The sequence below is a fragment of the Miniopterus natalensis genome, chromosome X, assembly GCF_054644295.1.
Source record: "Miniopterus natalensis isolate mMinNat1 chromosome X, mMinNat1.hap1, whole genome shotgun sequence".
Classification (NCBI taxonomy): Eukaryota; Metazoa; Chordata; class Mammalia; order Chiroptera; family Miniopteridae; genus Miniopterus; species Miniopterus natalensis.
In genome coordinates, this window is record NC_142103.1 from 84,418,681 (window position 1) to 84,439,579 (window position 20,899).

General features: G+C 36.6%; 1 protein-coding gene across 1 annotated transcript in view; it reads right to left on the reverse strand.

Annotated features, from left to right (window-relative positions):
- CFAP47 (cilia and flagella associated protein 47) overlaps positions 1–20,899 on the reverse strand; it is a 354,566-nt gene that overhangs the window by 81,033 nt on the left and 252,634 nt on the right. Inside the window, exons 50-52 of the mRNA XM_016216827.2 lie at positions 19,560–19,671; positions 10,544–10,750; positions 3,649–3,746 (exon numbers count right to left, since the gene is read on the reverse strand). Of these exons, the coding sequence (XP_016072313.2) occupies positions 3,649–3,746; positions 10,544–10,750; positions 19,560–19,671 (417 nt within the window). The remainder of the gene's footprint in view (positions 1–3,648; positions 3,747–10,543; positions 10,751–19,559; positions 19,672–20,899) is intronic.

Below are 20,899 nucleotides of genomic sequence, written 5' to 3' on the forward strand. Positions count from 1 at the left end.
CATGTACAATGCTCATGATATATGATTTTTCATCCAGAAAAAAATAAACAGTATAAAAACATAAAGGAAAGAAGAAAATACATAACAAAATGAGTACCTGAAAATGTATTTTTCATATTATGAGAGCTAAAATTTTAAACTAAAAATATACTGAAAATGGTTGGCAACTCACATATGTTGTTTTGTATTAATGTTTTTATATTTCACAACAGGTAGATTAACTGTGCCTTTCACTGTGCTCCTCTCTTACTAGCTTGTGGAGAGATCTCTAGGTCTTGCCATTAACAATAGAGTGAATTTAATTGCAGGTTGATTATACAACGAAAAAAATAAGTAAAGAAATAGTCACACAATTATCACTGACAACAGAGCAAACATTATGAAGGCTATGACTGATCTAAAACTTAAAGCATATAAAATTTTGTTCACATACTTAAGTTTTGTTTTCAGAAAATATAGCTCATTGCTATATACTGGAATTATTGAGCATCAATGGGAAGACAGTGGATTACTCTCATCATTCTCCCACAGCCAAACTATACAACATACAAGAGATTTTTGAGTTCAAACAAAATGAAGCAGCAGATATTACATGTTAAAATTTCCAAGAGAAATCTTAAATAGTTTACCCCAACAGAAAATGAACTACTAACAACCAATTACTGTTTGTTGTGAATGTAATCTGATTTTGGGAACCTGCTATAAGAAGTAACCAAATTTATGTGCCTCAGGGTCTCAATATTTCTTACACAAACCCTATTTTAGAGAGACTCTAACCATTCATTCATCTCTAGGGAAGATGTGGAAATTGGGTTTAATGTAACAAAAGCTGAGAAGCAGATAGAAAATCACTGATGGCTTAGTATCTTGAAAGCTCCATTGCTACATCTGATGATTTAAGGTTTAAGTAAAATATTTCTCAGAAGTTTAGCAAAAACAGCAAGTGTAGTGAGAACTATTAGAGAACAATAGATAGGTGAGGACAACAGTTCTAATGTACTTCAGAAAGTATTCAGAAAGCATCTTCTTCAAGAAATGCACAAAAGTTTATTTAATGGGATTATTTAAAATAACCCATACCGTCGCTACCAACTAAATCTTCAGGTCCATGCATTAAGAGCTCCTAAGTTTTTACCTTAGGCAATCACTATTAGGAAGGTGGCAAAGCTCCATGCCTTGGCAACATTATCACCGTTATCGGCAGCCTGTGCGGAGAGTTAGGGGAAAAAGGCTCCACTTCCCCACCAGACTCAGTTGAAAGTGAACATTAGTACAGAATACTGATGGTGCTAAGCTTTGCCCCTGCTTTGTAATGTAAAACTAGGCAAAAGAATGGGGGCTCACCCAGCCGGCGTGGCTCAGCGGTTGAGCTTCGACCTAGGATCCAGGCGATCAGGGTTCGATTCCCGGTCAGGGCACAGGCCCGGGTTGCGGGCTCGATCCCCAGCAGGGGGCGTGCGGGAGGCAGCCGATCAATGACTCATCACTGATGTTTCTATCTCTCCCTCTCCTTCCTCTCTCTGAAATCAATATAGTTTTAAATAAATAAATAAATAAATAATAAATAAATAAATAAATAAATAAATAGATAAATAAAATAAAATAAAGATACAAACCTTTAGGCTTTAAAAAAAAAAGAAAAAAGAATGGGGGGCTCAAAACTTGCATTTTCATGTAGACCTTGAAGGGAAATTATTTCAATGTCTTTCTGAAATAACTGTGCTAAATATTCACAATGAAAAATAAAAACAATAGTATAATTGATAATAATCTGAAACATACAAATAAGAAGAGTTATTGGTACCCTAATGTTGTATTAAGTTAGGATTAATTAATAATAATGAAATTATTGCATGGGGAGGGGGAAGTCCCTTACAGAAACTTGAGAAGGGCCCATTTGAAAGTACATCATTCATAAGAACAATATATTCCCAAAATGGTATGTACAAATCTAAATTTTAAGAATGAAAACATACTTGAAGTGCATTAAAAAAGACAGGTGATGGTTTATTTTTGCTTTTTGCTCAGTCTCCTTAAGCGTCCACGTAAAGCATCATGCTGGTGTGTGTTTCTCAACCTGTGTGACAATCTTCACCATGAGAAGCTAAGAGTTATAAAAGTCTCAATTTCTACCAGTATTGTCTTGAAGTTAATAGCTCTTTCCCCTGAAAGGGCACTTTATGTACCATTTCATGAGAAGATGCAACAGCTGTTTGTGATTAATTTTAGAACTGCGCCTGTATTTGCCAGTTCGTGTTGCATATTTCTGTTCATCTCTATCCCTAAACATATGGTTTATAAGGAAGCTGATGTCTTCCCCTTTTTGAGGCAGCCCCCATGGACCCAATTTCTCCTGGTCCCAATTTAAAAATATTTTTCCCCCTAGCTGGTTTTGCTCAGTGGTTAGGGTGTCAGCCCTCGGACTGAAGGGTCCCCGGTTCGATTCTGGCCAAGGACACATACCTCGCTTGCAGGCTTGGTCCCCGGCCCCTATCTGGGCACATGCGGGAGGCAACCAATCGATCTCACATCAATGTTTCTCTCTCTCTCTCCCTCCCACTTTCTCTGAAAAGCAATGGAAAGAATATCTCTGGGTGAGGATTAAAAATATATATATATATATTTTTCCTCCTGTATCCTGATAAAGAGATGACTTTTAATCTAGTAATCATTTTCCACAGCAAATGGTTTCATAGTTAAAATGATGTCATTTAAAAATAACCTTTAAGAAAGATTTTATTCTGCAGTGATAACAGGGTAACGGAAACAGGACATTTTCATTGAGTGAAATGATCCTGCCATCATCATATTAAATAATTTTCCATTTAGAAAAGACTGCTCTTGCAATGTATACTTGAGTGCATTTCAAGAGTTTAGTCATCCATTTTCTATGCCTCAGTAGAAATTTACCCAGAAATCAGATGGGCAAATAATTGATTTATAGACTAAAAGTGTTTTAAGTATTTTCTTATTCCTATTTGATGGAGCAAAAGTCCAAGATTCTAAATAATCGATTGTACAAAGAAATCTATCTTCACATTTAAAAATTAAAATAACCTTTATCATGGATTTAAATATTTGAGTTCTAACAATAAGGAAATTAAATTGAATGAAAACACGATTAACAGCAATTAATACTGCCTTCATGTTTCATTTAAACCAAGACTCTCAACATTTGACTCTTAAATAATCCTAGACATGGAGTTAGTAACACTTTAATAATTCACGTAAGACTTAAAACCCTAAATCTATGTCAGTTGCTCCAAATATGTTTTAAAGTGAAAGGCCAGCTGTAGAAAACAGGAAGAATCAGTACTGAAAAAGTCCAGAGACACAATGCTGCTTTTATCAGACATGTGAGGGCAAGCCTGAAGGCGAAGGCTAAGATTGTTCTAGTAACTCTTGACTCATCCAGGTAGAATGCTAATCAGTGCAGACACTATAAGATACTATCGAACTAAAAAAATCTTTTCCATAAGCTTTCAAGGTACATATTATTGGATTTAAAAATAAGATTGCTATAATTTGAATAATTTATCTCAATATGAGTATTTAATATGGATTTTTCTAGGGATAGTAATTTAAGTGTGCAACTAAAAGCTCTGTCTGCAAAAAGGCAAAATCTATGACCATTTAATGGGCTCTTACCATAGCAATACATTTCATTTCAATAATGTTTACAGGTTTCCCAGGGTGGATATGGATCTCAAGATGATACCAGACTCGTAAATTGCTATCATCATCATCTGGAAAAAAAAAGAAAGTATTTCTTAATATAGGCTTCAGAGCACCATACTTAACATAAAAATTTGAGAAACATGAACAGGTATCACTTTCAAACTCTTTTTGATGGGCTCATTAGTCAAGAGTGCTAAGGGGAAGGTGAGAAGGCAAATTCATCACTGTGAGCGCCAAGAGAAGCCCTATCTTGCATGGCCATGAGAATGCCCTGTAAATGCTCCCTCCCAGGTGCCTGCTCCAATAACTTTAAGCTCCCCACTAAAATAAACTTAGAGATGTTTTACTTTTTTTTCCTTAAGATTTTCTAATTGATTTTTTAGAGAGAAAGGAAAGGAGAGGGAGAGAGAGAGAAACGCTGATGTGAGAGGGAAACATCCATCGCTGCCTCCTGCACGCCCCCTGCCGGGGATCGAGCCTGCAACCTGGGCATGTGCCCTGACCAGGAATCAGACTGGCAGCCTTCCAGTGATGGGACGACGCCTAAACAAGCCACACCAGCCAGGGCTGGATGTTTTTAAGTTAAGGATTAATATTTCAAAAGAAACAATCAATCTTTTTTTCTCCATAATTGCTAAAGACAAAGTCAGGAATAATTCATGAGATTTCTGGTTTCCTGGGATGGTGAAAACGGATCCTAGCGATTTAGCCCAAAGAAAGTTGCAATGGGTTTTGGACCAAGTGGAAAGTTATGTTTATAATTGGGTTCTCAATATTCTGTTGCTGGTAATGACCAAAGTCACACTTCCACAGTCAGAAACCGGAACCCTCGTCTACCGCAACAGCCCTGTGTAGCAGCAATTATACTGGCATCAAGCACAGGCTCTTTCCATTTGTTCTCATCTGTTCAGCTTCTCACTCTGATATTCTTTATTCTTCAGCATTAACTTAGTTTGCAGTTTAAGATGTCCTCCAGGTTCAGTTAATCATATGAATTTTCCTATCAGTATTGTTATGTTTTAAAGATTCCAAGAACTGATATATTTGACTAAATTACTTAGATCAATCACTAGCCTCTTTGGGCCTGTTTTCTCATCTTTGAAATAAGGGACCCAGACTAGTGGAATTCTCAGTGTCTCTCTCTTTTGAAAGAGTGTATTGTCTTGCATCGCATCGCACTGCGTTGTATTGTAAGGCATTGTAAGGTATTGCTTGTCATTGTATAGTGTAGTATATGGTACTGTATCTTATAGTATTGTACTTCACTGTTTTGTACCATATTGTCTTGCATTATATTGTATAATGGCCTATTCTAATAGTTTAGCTATCAAGAAGCACTTATCAAATCAGTGGAGCTGAGAACAATTCAGACATCAGCTAGTGAGAGAGCAGATCTAGGTGAGTACTTATTACAAATGCTTGTGAGAAGGTCTTGAGGTGAAACTTACCTCCACATTTTGAATTGCCTCCTGTGCTTACTTATTTTATGGACACCAATTAATTACCTTAAAACCATTAACGTACAAAGAATAAGTTAACAAATTTATATTTGATGTTAGATTACTGAGAAATCTCTTGTCACGTTTATATTAGCTGCTCCTTTAATTCTCTGAAAAGGCTTTAAATGTTCTTACAATGTTTAAATGTGACATCCCACAACAGACCTATGTTCTTAAAATGAAAAGTCTTTCCCCTTCTAGTTCATGTATATTTTATGGATTTTTTCCAATGCTTTAGTCTACATTGAACTCATCAAGGAAATAATTCTGAAAAGAAAGGTGTCTATAAGAAGACCAAATGCTCCATTACTCTGGGTTAGTACAAAGAGCAGTAAAATAGTCTGCCCATCTGTGGGGGAATGCTCCATTACTCTGGGTTAGTACAAAGAGCAGTAAAATAGTCTGCCCATCTGTGGGGGCTTTATTAGAATAGGGAACCACAGGGGTGTGTGTGTGTGTGTGTGTGTGTGTGTTGGAAATAGCTCACTTAATTGGCTTGGTAAATCCAAAATCTACAGGATAAGCCAGCTGGAGACTCAAGGAAGAGTTGTAATTGGAGTCCAAAGGCTGTCTACTAACAGAATTCCTTCTGGCTCAGAGGAGGTCAGCCTTTGTTTCATAATGACCTTCAATTTACTAGGTAAGACCCGCATTATGGAAGGCAATCTGATTTAGTCAAAGAACACAGGTTAAATGTAATTCTTATCCAAAATCACCTTCAGAGAAAAATCCAGAATAATATCTGACCTAATATCTGGTCACCATGGCCCAGTCAGGTTGACACATAAAACTATCACCAGGACAATACACCTACTATTTGTAATTGCTGTGATCATCACATAAAGCAATGTTGTGATGAAGCTGATTTAATTCCTACAGTGCTAAAAAATGTACATCAAATATGAATTCAATGGTTGAGATTAGTGATGATTTACTGATGAGAAAAACAACAAAAATAATAATAAAAATGTTTAACTACAGAGATTAAGTATACTAAAACTTTTTTCTAATTATAAAATCAGTAACATTCACTATAGTAATTTGAGAAATTCTTGAAAATCTTAAAATGGAAATTATTCATCATCTCATAACCAAGAGTACACTACTTCATTTTTATGTATAAAATTCCAGGCTTAATATATCAATAAAGACACACACACACACACACACACACACACTCTGGGATTTACAAATTATATATAATGATATATTCATAAAAGTGAGTACACACATTCCTATAATTCAGAGAATATTTGCTATTAAAATTTGTTTCATCACTAGTCATTAGGGAAATGCAAATTCATACCACAATGAGATATCGCCTCATACCTGTTAAATGATCATCACCAGAAAGACAAGCTATAACAAAGGCTGGTGTGGATGTGGGGAAAAGGAAACCCTTGTGCACACTCTTGGGAGGATTGTACATTGTACAGCTGCTATGGAAAACAGTATGGAAGATCCTCAAAAAATTAAAAACAGAACTATCATGTGATCCAGCAATGTCACTTCTGGGAATATATCCAAAGGAAACAAAATCACTAACCTGAAAAGATATCTGCACGCCCATTTTCATAGCAGCTTTATTTACAATAGCCAAGACACGGAAACAACCTAAGTGCCCACTGATGAATGAATGGATAAAGAAGCTGTGGTGTATACATACAACCGAATATTATTCAGCCATAAAAAAAAAACAAAAAACGAAAAATTTGACCATTTGTGACAATGTGGATGAACCTCGAAGACATTATGCTAAGTGAATTAGGTCACACATCTAAAAAACAAGCAAACCAACCAAAAGCCCACAAAACTCACAGAAAAAGAGATCAAACTCGTGGTTCCTAGAGGTGGGGGTCGGGAGAAATGGACAGACACAAACTTCCAATGATAAGATAAACATGTACCGGGGATGTAACCGCAGCATGATCACTGTAGTTAAGGTTACTGTATAATAATATAGAGGAAAGTTGCTAAGAGAGTAAATCCTAAGAGTTCTAATCACAAGGAGAATTTCTTCTCCTCTGTTCATTTCTTCTTTCTTTTCTTTTTATCGTATCTATATGAGAAGATGGATTTAGCGGAGCCTACCGTAGTAATCATTTCATAATACATGCAGTCAATCACACCATCACGCTGTATGCCTTAAAGGTGTACAGTGTTATATGTCAATTATTTCTCAATAAAACTGCAAAAAAACTATTTATGTGCAGCTAATAACTATTCAAAAACATTTTCAATTAAATTTTAAAATTAAAACTATAACTTTCAATTCTTCAACATAATAAATTAAATAAGGAACATTCTTACATAAGAATATTTGTGCATATATTTACTTTGTTCCCAAAAATTTCTTGGACTAAAATCATTGGGTCAAAGGGGTAAACAATTCTTAAAAGTTTAAAACATATTGTAAATGCTCTCTTCACTTTTTTATCAATTGAAAATCCCATTATAATGCATAAGATTATCTCTTTAAGTCTGACCATCATTAAAAACGAGATGTTACCATTATTTTTCATATTTCCCTATTTGGAAGGTTAAAAAAATCTTATTTAGTTATTTTCATTTCTTTTTTTTTGTCCCAGCTTTATTAAGGTATAACTGATTTAAAAATTATATATATTTAAGGTGTACAACTTGATTTGATATACATATACATTTTGAAACAATCACCACATTCAAACTAAATAACACGTCCATCATCTTACGTAGTTACTATTTTTCAGTTGGGGGGAGGTGAAGACACTTAGGATCTACATTCTAAGCAAATTTCAAGCATACACTATCATATTTTAGGTATAATCACATTGTTGTACATTAAGTTTCCAGTACTTACTACTCATTTTGCGTAACTGAAACTTCCCTAACTGAAAAGAAATGTACTGCTGAGGAGTTAGTAAAAAAGGGGCCCATGTTATTACAGGTGATAGAAAGGTGAATCCTGCCAGAGCATGGACGTGGGCAGGCCTGTCTGAAGAACTGGGGATAACGGCCATGTTACTAGATGCATTTTTCCTAGGTCTTTATCTTGTAACCTGTCATGGTGCAGCTTAGATTTTTAAAATTAGATAGCATTCCACTTGAGTCCATTAACATGTCATGATAGTCTTCTGATTTTCTTTCAAACTCTTCTAAACACTTTTACCTGGTTTTCCTACATGGTTCTTCTGCCTTAGATTTTGATAAGGGTTTCACTCTTAGCATAATCCATCTATAACAGGCATCTGCTCCTTGTCTCACCTGCATGATTCCAACTGAAGAATCCCTAAACTTTTACAACCTGTTTTATTATTTTTTCACCTTGTCTCAGCTCCAAATATTCAATTGATGACTGAATATTGCCATGAAAATGGTTTGCTGTCACATCCAAATCAGGAGACACAAAACTGTGCTAAGCATTATAATCTCCCAGACTTACTTTTTCTTGTTGAGTTTAACTAAACTACACCATCACATTACTGCCTCCACTTCCGTTTGGTGTGGCCGAGGGACACTAGCCCTGCCCCAAAGTGCATAACCTAAAAGCAGCCCAGCGGAGTCACAAGTAAATGTAAATTCATAGCATGACTCCCACAGCCACCCCTGTGCTAAGTACCCTCCCCAGCCTCCCAGGGCCTTTCCCTTGTGTGCCCCTTAGATAAGACCACCTATGAAGCTTACCAAAATCCCACTCTTTTTGGTCTGAATTGACCAATGTGATTTTAGCCTGGGAAGCCCAAAGCGTCCCATCCAAAGACCCTAATAAAAGCATGTGCCCAGGCCCTTCTTCTCTTTCTGCCCGCACCCTGCCTTGATCTCCCCTTGGAGCCCCTGGAGGCATCTAGACAGCCTCCTCCTGGACCTGTGCTTAACAAAATTCTCTATTTCACTTTCCCTCCCAGTCTTGCTGAACCTTGACTCACCACCATCTGACACCCCTGGGGGCTCTACGTAGCAAATGTTAACTTAAAAGTCACAATACTTCTACATTTCTATTTTAATATTTTTCTATTCCCCAAGATACAAACCTTGTTGTTTCTTGTGGAATCAATCCTCTCTTTCTCTCTCCTTTCTCGAGAGAGTCATCTAGTGCTAGTTTCTAAAATGTTTTCCATCTTCAGTGGTATTTCTCTATCGCCATCACTACCGTAAAAGACATTGCTCTCGTCCCTTCAAACACCATTTGCTGTTGCACTGGCCTAGCTGGTTCCAACTGTTTTTCCCTTCCCAAGCCATTTTGAATATTGTCAAAATATCACTCTTATTGCATGTATTCTGTGATGGTTAATTTTATGTGTCTATTTGGCTGGGCTATGTTGTCCAGTTTTTGGTTAAGCACCAGTCCAGATGCTGCTGTGAAAGTATTTTTTTAATGTGATGAAAACTCACATCAATAGACTTCGAGTAAAGCAGATTACCCTGCATAATGTGGGTGGGCCGCCTCCACTCAGTTCGAGGCCCTCAGAGCAAAAACTAAGGTTTCCTGAAGAAGCAGCAGTTCTTAGTTGAGACTGGAACATGGAGACCCTGCCTGAGCTTGCAGCCTGCCTGGTCTGCCAGGTATCATTCGGACACGATACTTCAACAGCAACTCAATTTTCTACTCTGCTGGCTTGCCCCACACATGTTGAAATTGCCAGTCCCCACAAGCATATTAGCCAAGTCCTTAAAATACCTCTATTTATAATACATTACTTTATATTATATTATAATATTATGGTGGTACCTGTTTCTCTGAAGAATCTGACTAAATACAAATTCATTTAATAAAGATTTCTTCTTTGGGATAAGTTTGTCCCCACAACTTTTCTCCTGTTGACCAACTTTTCTCTAATGCCCTCTTATGTCCCTGCTACTTACACATAAGAAAACTCATTCCCCCATTCTCCAGGAACTCTCCCTTGTCTATTCGCATGCTCCATCATCTCATTTTCCCTTGAATTTCTACTAAAAAGATGTGATATTTAATAACATGCAAATAAAGTCTAAAATATAGATAGGAAAAACAATAGTATTTATTTTCTTTTGCATGAGGAAGACTTATCACATCCTATGTTGAAGAAAAGCATATTTCATTGTTAAAATAATACACTCATTAATATTTTATCAGAAATGTACTGCTGTTTGTTTAATAACAGAAATATATATGAAGTTTTTCACTTATGAAAGAGTAGGCAGCTTTCAAGCTGAAGGATTATAAACTATTAATGTTAATAGCAAATCAAATCCAGAAATTAAGCTACATAAATTTAATACTAAAATAATACAATAAAATTCTGACAAATATATGCAGCACATTTGTATATTTATTATGAATGTAAAGTATCTACCCATAAGCCAATTATGAATACTGGTCGTGAAGCTCTCCATAATAATAAATTTACCTGAGTCTTCCGTATCAAGCTTGATCGATTGTTCTGACATTGATTTCCGAAAAACAGGTACTCCATCTAGATCTTGAATTCCATCTTCATCTTCATCTTCATCTTCATCTAAGTCTTCATCTGAGTCTTCATCTTCATCTGAGTCTTCATCTGAGTCTCTCTCAGAACCATCATCTTGTCTGCTTTTAATGGAAAATGAAAGTTTACCTACAACACATAGGTACAAGATGTCAGATTAACCAGGGATTAGTTTTCTAAAATGAAAGGTCAGTTTCAGATATTAAAGTTGCTCTAGCTTGAAACTAATAAATACAAAGAAAAACACAAATTCTTTATTTTAGTATCAGGATTAAATCTGATGGTGGTACAGAACAATTTAGTCAGTTCAAGAAAATTCTTTCAAAATCTCCACTGAAATAACAATTTTTAAATAGCTTTCTTATAAGAACTTTTAAAATGTGGCAAATAATAGAACTGTATCAGTTTTCAGAAAAGTGAATGAGTGGAGGGTGGTTCAACATACAAAAACCAATCAGGGCAACATACCACATTAACAGAACAAAGGGAAAAAACACAAGATCTTCTCGATGGATGGATTAAAAGTATTTGACAAAATTCAACAGCTTTTCCTGATAAAATAAAACAGGAATAGGAGAACTTCCTCAAAATGATAATGGCCATATATTAGAAATCCTCAGCTAACATTATTCTCAACTGTGAAAAACTAAAGACATTTTCTCTAAGATTGGTAAAAGACAAGCATGTCTGGTTTTGTCATTTCTATCCAACATAGTACTGGAATTTCTAACCACAGCAATTATGCAAGATATAGTAGTAAAGGCATCCAAGTTGGGAAGGAAGAAGTAAAATCATCTCTGTCTGCAGATGGCACAATCTTATGTGTAGAAAACCTTAATGAGTCTACACAAAAAAGTTGGACCTAATAAATGCACTCAGCAGTATAATATGCAGGATACAAAATCAACACACAAAATCAGTTAAATTCCTATATATTAGCAATGAACAATTTGCAAAGGAAACTAAGAAAATGATTCTGTTCAATAAAACTGTTACTGAGATAAAATAACATGTTAAACAATACGTGTGCACTGAGTAATAAGGAAGCCTAACCAATATTTCAAATACTAGGAAATACTCCCAAGAATTAAAAGTACACTACTTTTCCATTCTTTCTCATTTTAGTCCATTTATTTACTCAGCATATTTTTCTTCCTCCAACACAGCTATTTAAACGTTATTGCATCTTTATTATCCCTTAACAAAGAGAAATTGGATGAGCATTTGTAAAACAATTCAAAAGTCCCATATGAGTATGACAAGACCATATGTCATAGACCAAAATGAGAAATTAAATACGTAGCTTAAGACAAAGGAAATGGATGAAGAGAACCGTGGAAGCAATTATAGGCCTATTTAGTAGCTTATGTTTTAATTGAAAGGACACTTGAAAACAATGCACTGTAGTCAGAATTATGCCGCTAATTTTTACTTAATTTTTTCTAGGGAAAATCCTTTTTCTTGGCAGTGTAACTTTAATTTTATTTCTAAACAATTACATTTTAATTTTTATTTTATTTTTTTAAAATATATCTTTATTGATTTCAGAGAGAGAGAGGGAGAGAGAGAGAAACATCAATGATGGAGAGGGGGATCGAGCCCACAACCTGGGCCTGTGCCCTGACCGGGAATCGAACCCCGATCTCCTGGATCCTAGGTCGATGCTCAACCGCTGAGCCACGCCCAGCCAGGCAATAATTACATTTTTAAATTACATCTTTGTTTTTGGTTATTAATGAGCTACAGTAGAAGAGACAGGTAATCAGATTCTTGTAAACTTATTAAAAGGATAACATTACACTCAGCAACTGTCAACAATGAACCGTCAAACCAAATGCAGTAAATCCTGACTTTGAGAATATGTTTCAAAGGTGATAATTTTTCCACAGTATATGCACCCGTGACTACTTTGTTCCCTGTATTCCTCTGTTCTGGCTAAGGCCAATCCAAAAGGGAACAAAAGTAAATAAAAGCTTGACTGTTCATACTTGAGTTTTTTGAATGACAGGAAAGCTGTTAGATGGTTCTAGAAACACTATAGGCACAACAGAAGTAACAGTAGTGAGCAAAAGCAACTCTTTAAGACCCAGCATCATTGACTTGATGGAGATTCTGTTTGTCTGAAGAGAGCATTACAAACAAATCTAATAGGAATAGTAATTATAGCGGTTATACTTTCAACAGCATGAGCTTTTATTTTGACAAATGGAGTTTTTTATCTGCTAACACTCCAAATGGTTGATTTTTCAAAATGCTCTTCTAACCATCAATAAAATAAACATTTCTCAGTATATAGGTCATTTTATAAAATTAGGAATTGTTTTTCTCTAATTTCATATTATCTTGTAAAATGTAGATATCAGACTCAAGTTAAATACTGAGCAATGGTACTTTACACTGATGGTTTTTCTTTGGAACATAATGAAAAATCATTTTTTGAATGCTCACCCTACGTTCGGCATATGCTACATGCATTACCTATTTAACTGCTTTAATAGAAATGAGTTAATTAGTCACTGGACTTTTTTTAAAGCTGAGCAACCTGGGCTGCAGAGAAGGTTGGTAACTTACTCCAGGTCACACAGATAATAAGTGGCAAAGGCAGACATATTTCCCTGACACAGTGTATGGGAAATGGCACATTAAGTCATGTCTAAATATCAGCACAAATATACCACAGAATAAATGGGTTTCTGATTGGCAAAATAGCACAATCACTCACATACTTCTTCCAAAACATTTCTTTTGATCTAAAGCGATAGGTCTCAGATACTGCTCAATGATCACCTAAACAAGTTCATCCTTTAGAAAACCTGCTGAAGCAAGTTTCCATGGCAACAGTTAAACCTGGCAAAGTTGTAACCTCTTTGCTTTTGGTCTCCTCACAACCACCCTGTTCCTTGCACGGGCTTCATGCTTCACCAGCCCCTGTCGCTAATGAGGAACACTGCTAAGGAAAACTTCTGTAGGCCTGGGCTTTTGTCAACCTGTGAATTTCTTGGAGGCACATTAATTGCATCGAAAAGCTGTTTCACAAGTATTTGCTCTATGCACATTATATTACATATGATCAAATGAATTTTCATTGTTTTGTTTCTGTAATATACTACCCTATAAAATCTGAGTAGCAAGACTGAAAATGAAAGCCTAAGGAATCTTTTGTTAGCCCTCCTCTTACGTCTACCTTTTATTTCTTTATTTTAACCTTTATTCTAATTCACTTTCTTTTGTCTCATTTCCCCTGAAAAAGGCCTGGTAGGAAAACAAATTTATATGGATGATAAAGAATAAAGATTTTTGAAGAACAAACAGTGCTCTGGTCACATCTGTCTTTATTCTGTATATAGTACAGCTCATCTCCCATTCTTTTTAAGCTCCTAACTTTTATGATAAAATGTACACAATTGACCCTTGAACAACACGGGGGTTTGGAGTGCCAATACTCTGCCCAGACAAAAATCAGAGAGAAAGAGGCAGAGACGGGGAGAGAGAGAGAGAGAGAGAGAGAGTAAGAGAGAGAGAGAGAGAGAGAGAGAAATGGAAAGTAAGAGAGGGGAGGGGAAGGGAGGGGAGGGGAAGGGAGGGGAGGGGAGGGGGAAAGATATGTTTTATCTACTCAATAACAATGCTATCTATGTCTTGGGTAGTGCAAATATAAAGATTTTAACCGGAATAAATGGCAGATTTATCAGCCACTAGCTTTCTTCCAAAAGCCACCTGAATTTATATTCAATAGAGCATCTACAGCCTGCCTTGCACTCTCAGGGAGAACTATGTCTCTAACATATATTCAAGAATTTCAAGTGTGTGTTGTGCCAATTAAACACGGGCCTCATGGCAAACACTGGAAGCGCCCGAGTGCCTTCCTCCAGCTTAACAGAGCACATGCAGTTTTCAAACGTATGCTTTCCTCCAAGTTTGTAAATCTTCCTTGTTCTCATATTTTACTGCAATCCTATTACTGCATTATTATGTAATTTAAAAATATTTTATAAACAATTTTCTTTTTGAAATGTATTGTTTCTTCCATTCAATACTGACTGGAGGCCTGCTGCTGTATGCCACGTGTTGGTCTGGAGGCCAAAGCTGGCCGGGCAGAGGACAGATTCTCTTATATAAATAAAGGCAGAAAGTGCAGTATATGTCATCATTCATTGATCTGTTAACATGAGTGAATTTATCTCTAGCCAATCATCTGAGTGCGACTTGTGAACAGAAGTAATACTGATTTTGATTTGGGGGTCAGGTGAAAAAAGGTCTAGTGCTCACAAGCCCTCCAGGCTAACACCATGTAGCTGCCTAAAGCCGAGAGGAGACATCAGAGCACAGGCTGCCTGGGAAAGCAGAGATGGTGAAAGCAAAGAGAAGAGCCCAAAGAGGCACAAGAGGAGCCAAGCAAAAATCATTAATTCCCTTCGCAGAGCTTCAAAGTCCTGCTTTTGCAAACCATTTCTTCCACCTAAAAGAGAATGAAAATGCTTTATAGCAACCAGTACTTGTTTTGAAAGACCAGTGGCATCTGACTGGTTTTTATGCTTCTACAACTATGAGGCAGTCCACAATGGTGGTGGAAATAAGTCAGCAAGATCCAAATTTAGTTCCAGCCAAGCTTTTGATAGCACCCTCCCTGGCATTTTCATCAAGACAAACCAGGACAGAGTAGGAACAAAAGAAGCTCCACATCGCCCCATATATCCATATCATGTTAGGAAATTTTTTTAAATGAGAATTAGTATATTAAATCAGAGATAAGCACCTACTTAGATGAGCACTTTTCATATACAGTATTCCCATTTAATGCCCATAAACACCCTGAAAGGTTAAAAATTATCTATGATATTCTACATGTAAGAAATTTGATGTTCACTAAGATTAACTGTATTACCAAAGTCACACAACCAGATTATGACATAATCAGAGGTTAAAGTCATCTCTGACTTCTGAATGTATTCCCTACAACATAAGAACAGTAAAAGATGAAATAGCTTTCCCTTTTCTTTCTCTTGAAAGTACACCTGTTTTTTAATCCACTGTCCCTGGCTTAGTTTGGTCTTCCCTTATCCTCATGTAAGTATGGCCAGTCTTTACTCTTTGTTCCATGGCCAAATGGGCGCTCAAATTCAAACTTCCATGCAGGTACACTTGAAACACCATTGCAGCTCACTGCAGGCTGATGTGAAAATTCCAAATCCATCCATTTCTCAAAATTTCCACCTTACCAGTCAATATGCCATGACACCCACTTTAGTATATACTCTCAGTGCTCAATGAAAATCTCCTCTACAGAGAGTTCCTTTACATGCCAGTGGTCCCATAAGATTCTTTTTTACTGCCAGAAGAGCAAACTTTAATGAACTATGGGTATGAGTTAGTGGACAAATACCCCAACCCCCTTGCCCTTCGGTGTGACAGTTCCCTCAGAAGGTTCCCGGTGAGGTTCCCCAGGTCTCAGCAGTGATCTGGTATCTGGCTTACTTTTTATTGACTTTCTTCCTATAGGTTCTGCAACTTTAAAAGAAATGACATATAACAAAACCAGTACTACCACAGGCTAATTGACATAAACAAGAGATAAGTTCCTATGGCAGCCCATCAATGTTATAATAAAATGATGCTGAAAGAAACCACATTATTTGAGGACCTGCTGTACTCCCCCATTCTCTCAGAGGGCTTCCTATGATCATCTCTCAAATAAACTACTTGCAATTAAACCCTTTCTCAGGCTCTGTTTTTGGGAAAACAGGCACAAACTAGTATTTTATAAGAACTGATCAAACCGAATATTGCTAAAGGCTCCAAAATGATCTCTCAGATCTGACTGCCCTCTCCTGGCCCTCCTATCTGCCTTATATTTTACCCCCAGGTTTCTCTTTCTAAAACGCAGTTGACTCCGGCCCCTCGGTAATCCTCTGTGGCTCCCACTGCAATTACAAGCAAAACAAAACTCTGCCCAACAAAGTCTGCCTGGATTTCTAATTGTATGTCACTCTGCATTCCTACCACACACACACATACACACTCCAGATGCAGGCCTCTATTCATTATTTACAGAAAGTATCTTCTCTGTGTTTACAGTAAGGTTGCTTTCTCCGCCTGAATGCCGTCTCCACCAGACTGGCTGATAAACCCCAGCTCACCCTTTGAGGTCCACATCAAACCCATCATCTCTTAAGAAGCCCTCGCAGAACCCCACTGTTAGGGGAAATACTTCCCACTACCACGCTCAGGCATTTTGTACATCAGTGTGTATCTTGTATTGAGATAATTTATGGATATCTATGTCCACCACCAGATGTGAATTCTTAGGACTCAGGAGCCATATCGTATCTATTTTTGTATCCAGTGGTAATATTCCAAATAATTAACAAGCTTATATGCCACTTCTGACCAATCAGAAAGAACACAAGATCAAAGTCCTGTGGCACCCTGATGAGTCATGTGGTGACTCTTTAGTTGCTGCTGGATTGCTGGCAAGTCCAGGGGGGCCGGGGAGGGGCTATGGCGGTCAGCATGCAAGGGTCACATTACAGTGGAGTCAAACAATTGAGTACTTGCCAACATATAAGGAAAAGCAACTACTGTTAATATTTTAACAGAGCATAATTGTCTGAATGTCAGTTTTGTTCATAACTATTATGCTTAACAAGGCTTCCCAAACTATATGCCTCTTGTGAATAATTGTCATATGATAAAAAAAGGAATTGAAAACTTACTTTTTAAAGACCACTGATACGCATACTGATATACTTCTTTAAAAAGCACAAATAGGAACATTCTCATATACTCTATAGTCTAGTTTTCTTTATAACAGATTAATAGCTGTTTAGAAGCAATTACATTTACACTACTTAAAATACTGTTGACGTCTTCCAATAGTAACATCAATAAAAATAAAAATAGGATTAACCTTCTTTATACTCAGTTTTTCCACATCATAATGACAGCATTAATTCAATTCTAAGGGATCACCCTAGGGAAAATGATCATGATCATGCTTTGCAAATATTTTTCAAAATTATGAAGCCTGCAAAATCTCTTGTGTAGCCAGCAACATTAATTCATCCTCACTTTACAATGTACAATGTACAATGAGTTGCCTTTCACGTCCTCAAATTCCTTCTAAAGAGCTTCAAACCAAAACATTAAATGAGTCCATATCTGATTAGTGAAAATATGTACTGAAATTTTATGGTCTCAGAAATGCTGCCAAACCCAACAAAAAATGACTATACAAAGAAAGACATTAAATCTGATTACTTAATTCTTCTTAGCTTAATTTCTATAACTTTAAGAGTCTGATTCAGAGACTAGGAGCTAGGGACTCATAAACATTGCTAATTCAACAATGTTGCACAGTTTGAGGTTCCTCTTATGTTCCTTCTCAGACAGAGAACTCACTGCCTTTAATACAACAGGAAACTGAGATTTATTATGTATATAGAAAATAATGGCAAAAAGTTAAAATTCTAAAACCAAAAAAAGTTCACCATTAGGACTATTGTTTGATGGTTAAAATGAAACTGGAACTTATATATATATATTTTAATAAATCTTTATTGATTTCAGAGAGAGGGAGGGGGAGGGAGAGGAAGAGATAGAAACATCAAGGACGCGAGAATCATCGATCAACTGCCTCCCGCAGGCCCCTGACTGGGGATGGAGCCCGCAACTCGGGCCTGTGCCCTGACCGGGAATCGAACCCCGATCTCCTGGATCCTAGGTCGATGCTCAACCGCTGAGCCATGCCCGGCCAGGTTATATTTCTTAAAATCAGTTTTAATCTTCTGAATTACATAAAAATGGCAAAATACGGTATACTTTATTGAAGTGCTTGGAATAGGCTCACCATAATTCAAAATCTACCTATCACGTGGAGAATTATTAATGGGCTTTGTAAAGCCAAATGTCTGCGAAGTGACAGGAAGATTTCAGAAGGTGCCAATGACTATGACTCTGGTGATATCTGAGGCCCAACAGAGAGGGGAGGTGGGCAGGTTGGCTCTTCCTTCACAGCACACTCCATCCCAGTGGCACTAACTGGATCATTGTTTGCTATTCTGAAACTCCCCCTCTGCTTGTTAATAGAATTGGCATCCAGTCTGCTCTCTGTACTTTCTTCTTTGGAGCAGCTTTCTACACCTTCTGTGCTAGGTACAGACCCTTTCCTAAAACATTCTTTACTGTGGCAAGCAGGGCTGACAGGCTAGTCCTGAACTACAAGGTGTATGCTTTCTCCACCTCTAACTTGTATCCATTTACCTACATTACAATAATTTCCTCAGCAGGATCCAACCACCACAGGGCATCTGATTCTCTTCAAAATAGGATAACTGATTCCTTTAATGAATCACAGCCCCTCTGTCCTTCCTTAGTATTCTTCTACACTTTTCACACACACCCCTCCCTAAAAAAGCTTGTAAGAATAACTTTTACGCCCACTCCTAAGCAAGCAGTTCTGTTCAGGGACCACCAGGGGAATTTGTATACATGAATGTTTTATTAGACACACGGTATGAAAACTTCATACATACCAAGGATTTTAACCTATTGTTCATGTATCAATTAAGTGCATGTATGTTCTTATTATACGTAGTCCTATAAACATTCTCATAGGATGCTGTCTGGTGCATAAATTGGTATAACTATTTGAAACTATCACAGTTTTAAATGTAAATCCCTTCAATTAAATATTTCTACTTCTAGGAATTTGTCGCACAAATAAATTCAAATAAATGGCCAAGAGAGTATAGCATTAGACAAAAAAAGTGTGTGCCCCAAAGCTCTGATTATTTAGAAAGGTAATGACTGAAATGGAAAACTAAATTTCCCTCTGGGTCATTTATTAGAAAGAGGAAATGTAAATTACATTTTTATTTATTGTCTTCATGTACCTGGACTAGTGTGGTAGTTAATAATATTTTATTAATGGTTTGGTTACCTTTGAATACACCACGTTTCCAAGAGCTTATGTGTAGAACATATGGACCTACACTATCAGGCTCTATGGTGATGAGTGGCTTTCCCCACACTATTGGAAGATTTGAAGATACCTGGAAAAGAGAATTCAAAAATCAAGAACTATATGCCAACATTGATATGAAATCAGTGTAACAAGCTAAAGCATAGAAGAAAATGAAATTTCATTGAAATACGTCCATTAAAACTGTTCACTCTTAAATAAAAAGCAAGCCTCAAAAATGCTACATACAGTAGAAGAAAAATCTGAGACCTATGAAAAAAGTAGAACAAAGGAGATCCTTGCAAAAAAAACAAGGTTTATTTTCTGTTGCTACTTGTAGCCAGATCTTAGGAAATCTGAGTATCTCTTGTAGGCCATGCAACATTTTCCCTATGCAATTTGATGTACAAAAGATGAACCATCTCAATGAATTTCTACATCAATATTAATACAACATATAAAGAATATTTAAGCACTTGACCACAACTCTGGTTAAACTCAACTTTCAGCATACTGAGTATTTACCTCTTGCCACACCCCACCCACTGCCCAGGCAAACACTAATCTATTTTGAGCCTCTATAAATTTGCCTATTCTGAAAAATCCATATAAAAGAAATCATACACTATGTGGTCTTTTTGTGACTGGCTTTTTTCACTTAGCATAATGTTTTCAAGGTTCATGTACATTGTGATATATATCTGTACATCATTTCTTTTATTGAGGAGTAGTATTCAGTTGTATGATGCACGTGTTGTGTATCCATTCCTAAGTTGATTAAAGTTTTTTGCATTTTGTCTATTATGAACAATGCTGTTATGAAAATACGTACAAATTTTTAAGTGGACATAGATTTCCATTTCTCATGGAAATACATCTTGGAGTGGAACTGCTTAGGCAAATTATAACTCAGGGTTTAACCTTTTAAGTCACTGCTTTCCAAAACTGTTTTCCAAAATGGCTGTACCATTTTTCTTTCCCACCAGCAATGGGTGATGGCTCCTATTTTTTTACATCTTCTCTCAAAGTTTTCATTGTCTGTCATTTTGATTAGAGCTATTCTAGTGAGTGTGAAGTGGTATCTCATTGTGATTTCCATTTCCATTTCCTTAATGGCTAATAATGTGGAATAACTTTTCACCCCCCTTTTGCTTATTTGCATATCCTCTTTGGAGAAATGACTATTCAAATTCTCTGCACATTTTAAAAAGTGCATTACTTGTCATTTTATTATTGAGTTGTAAGACATTCTTTACATACTCTAGAAATAAGGCCCTTATCAGATACATGGCGTGTGGATATTTTCTTTCATTCTCTGG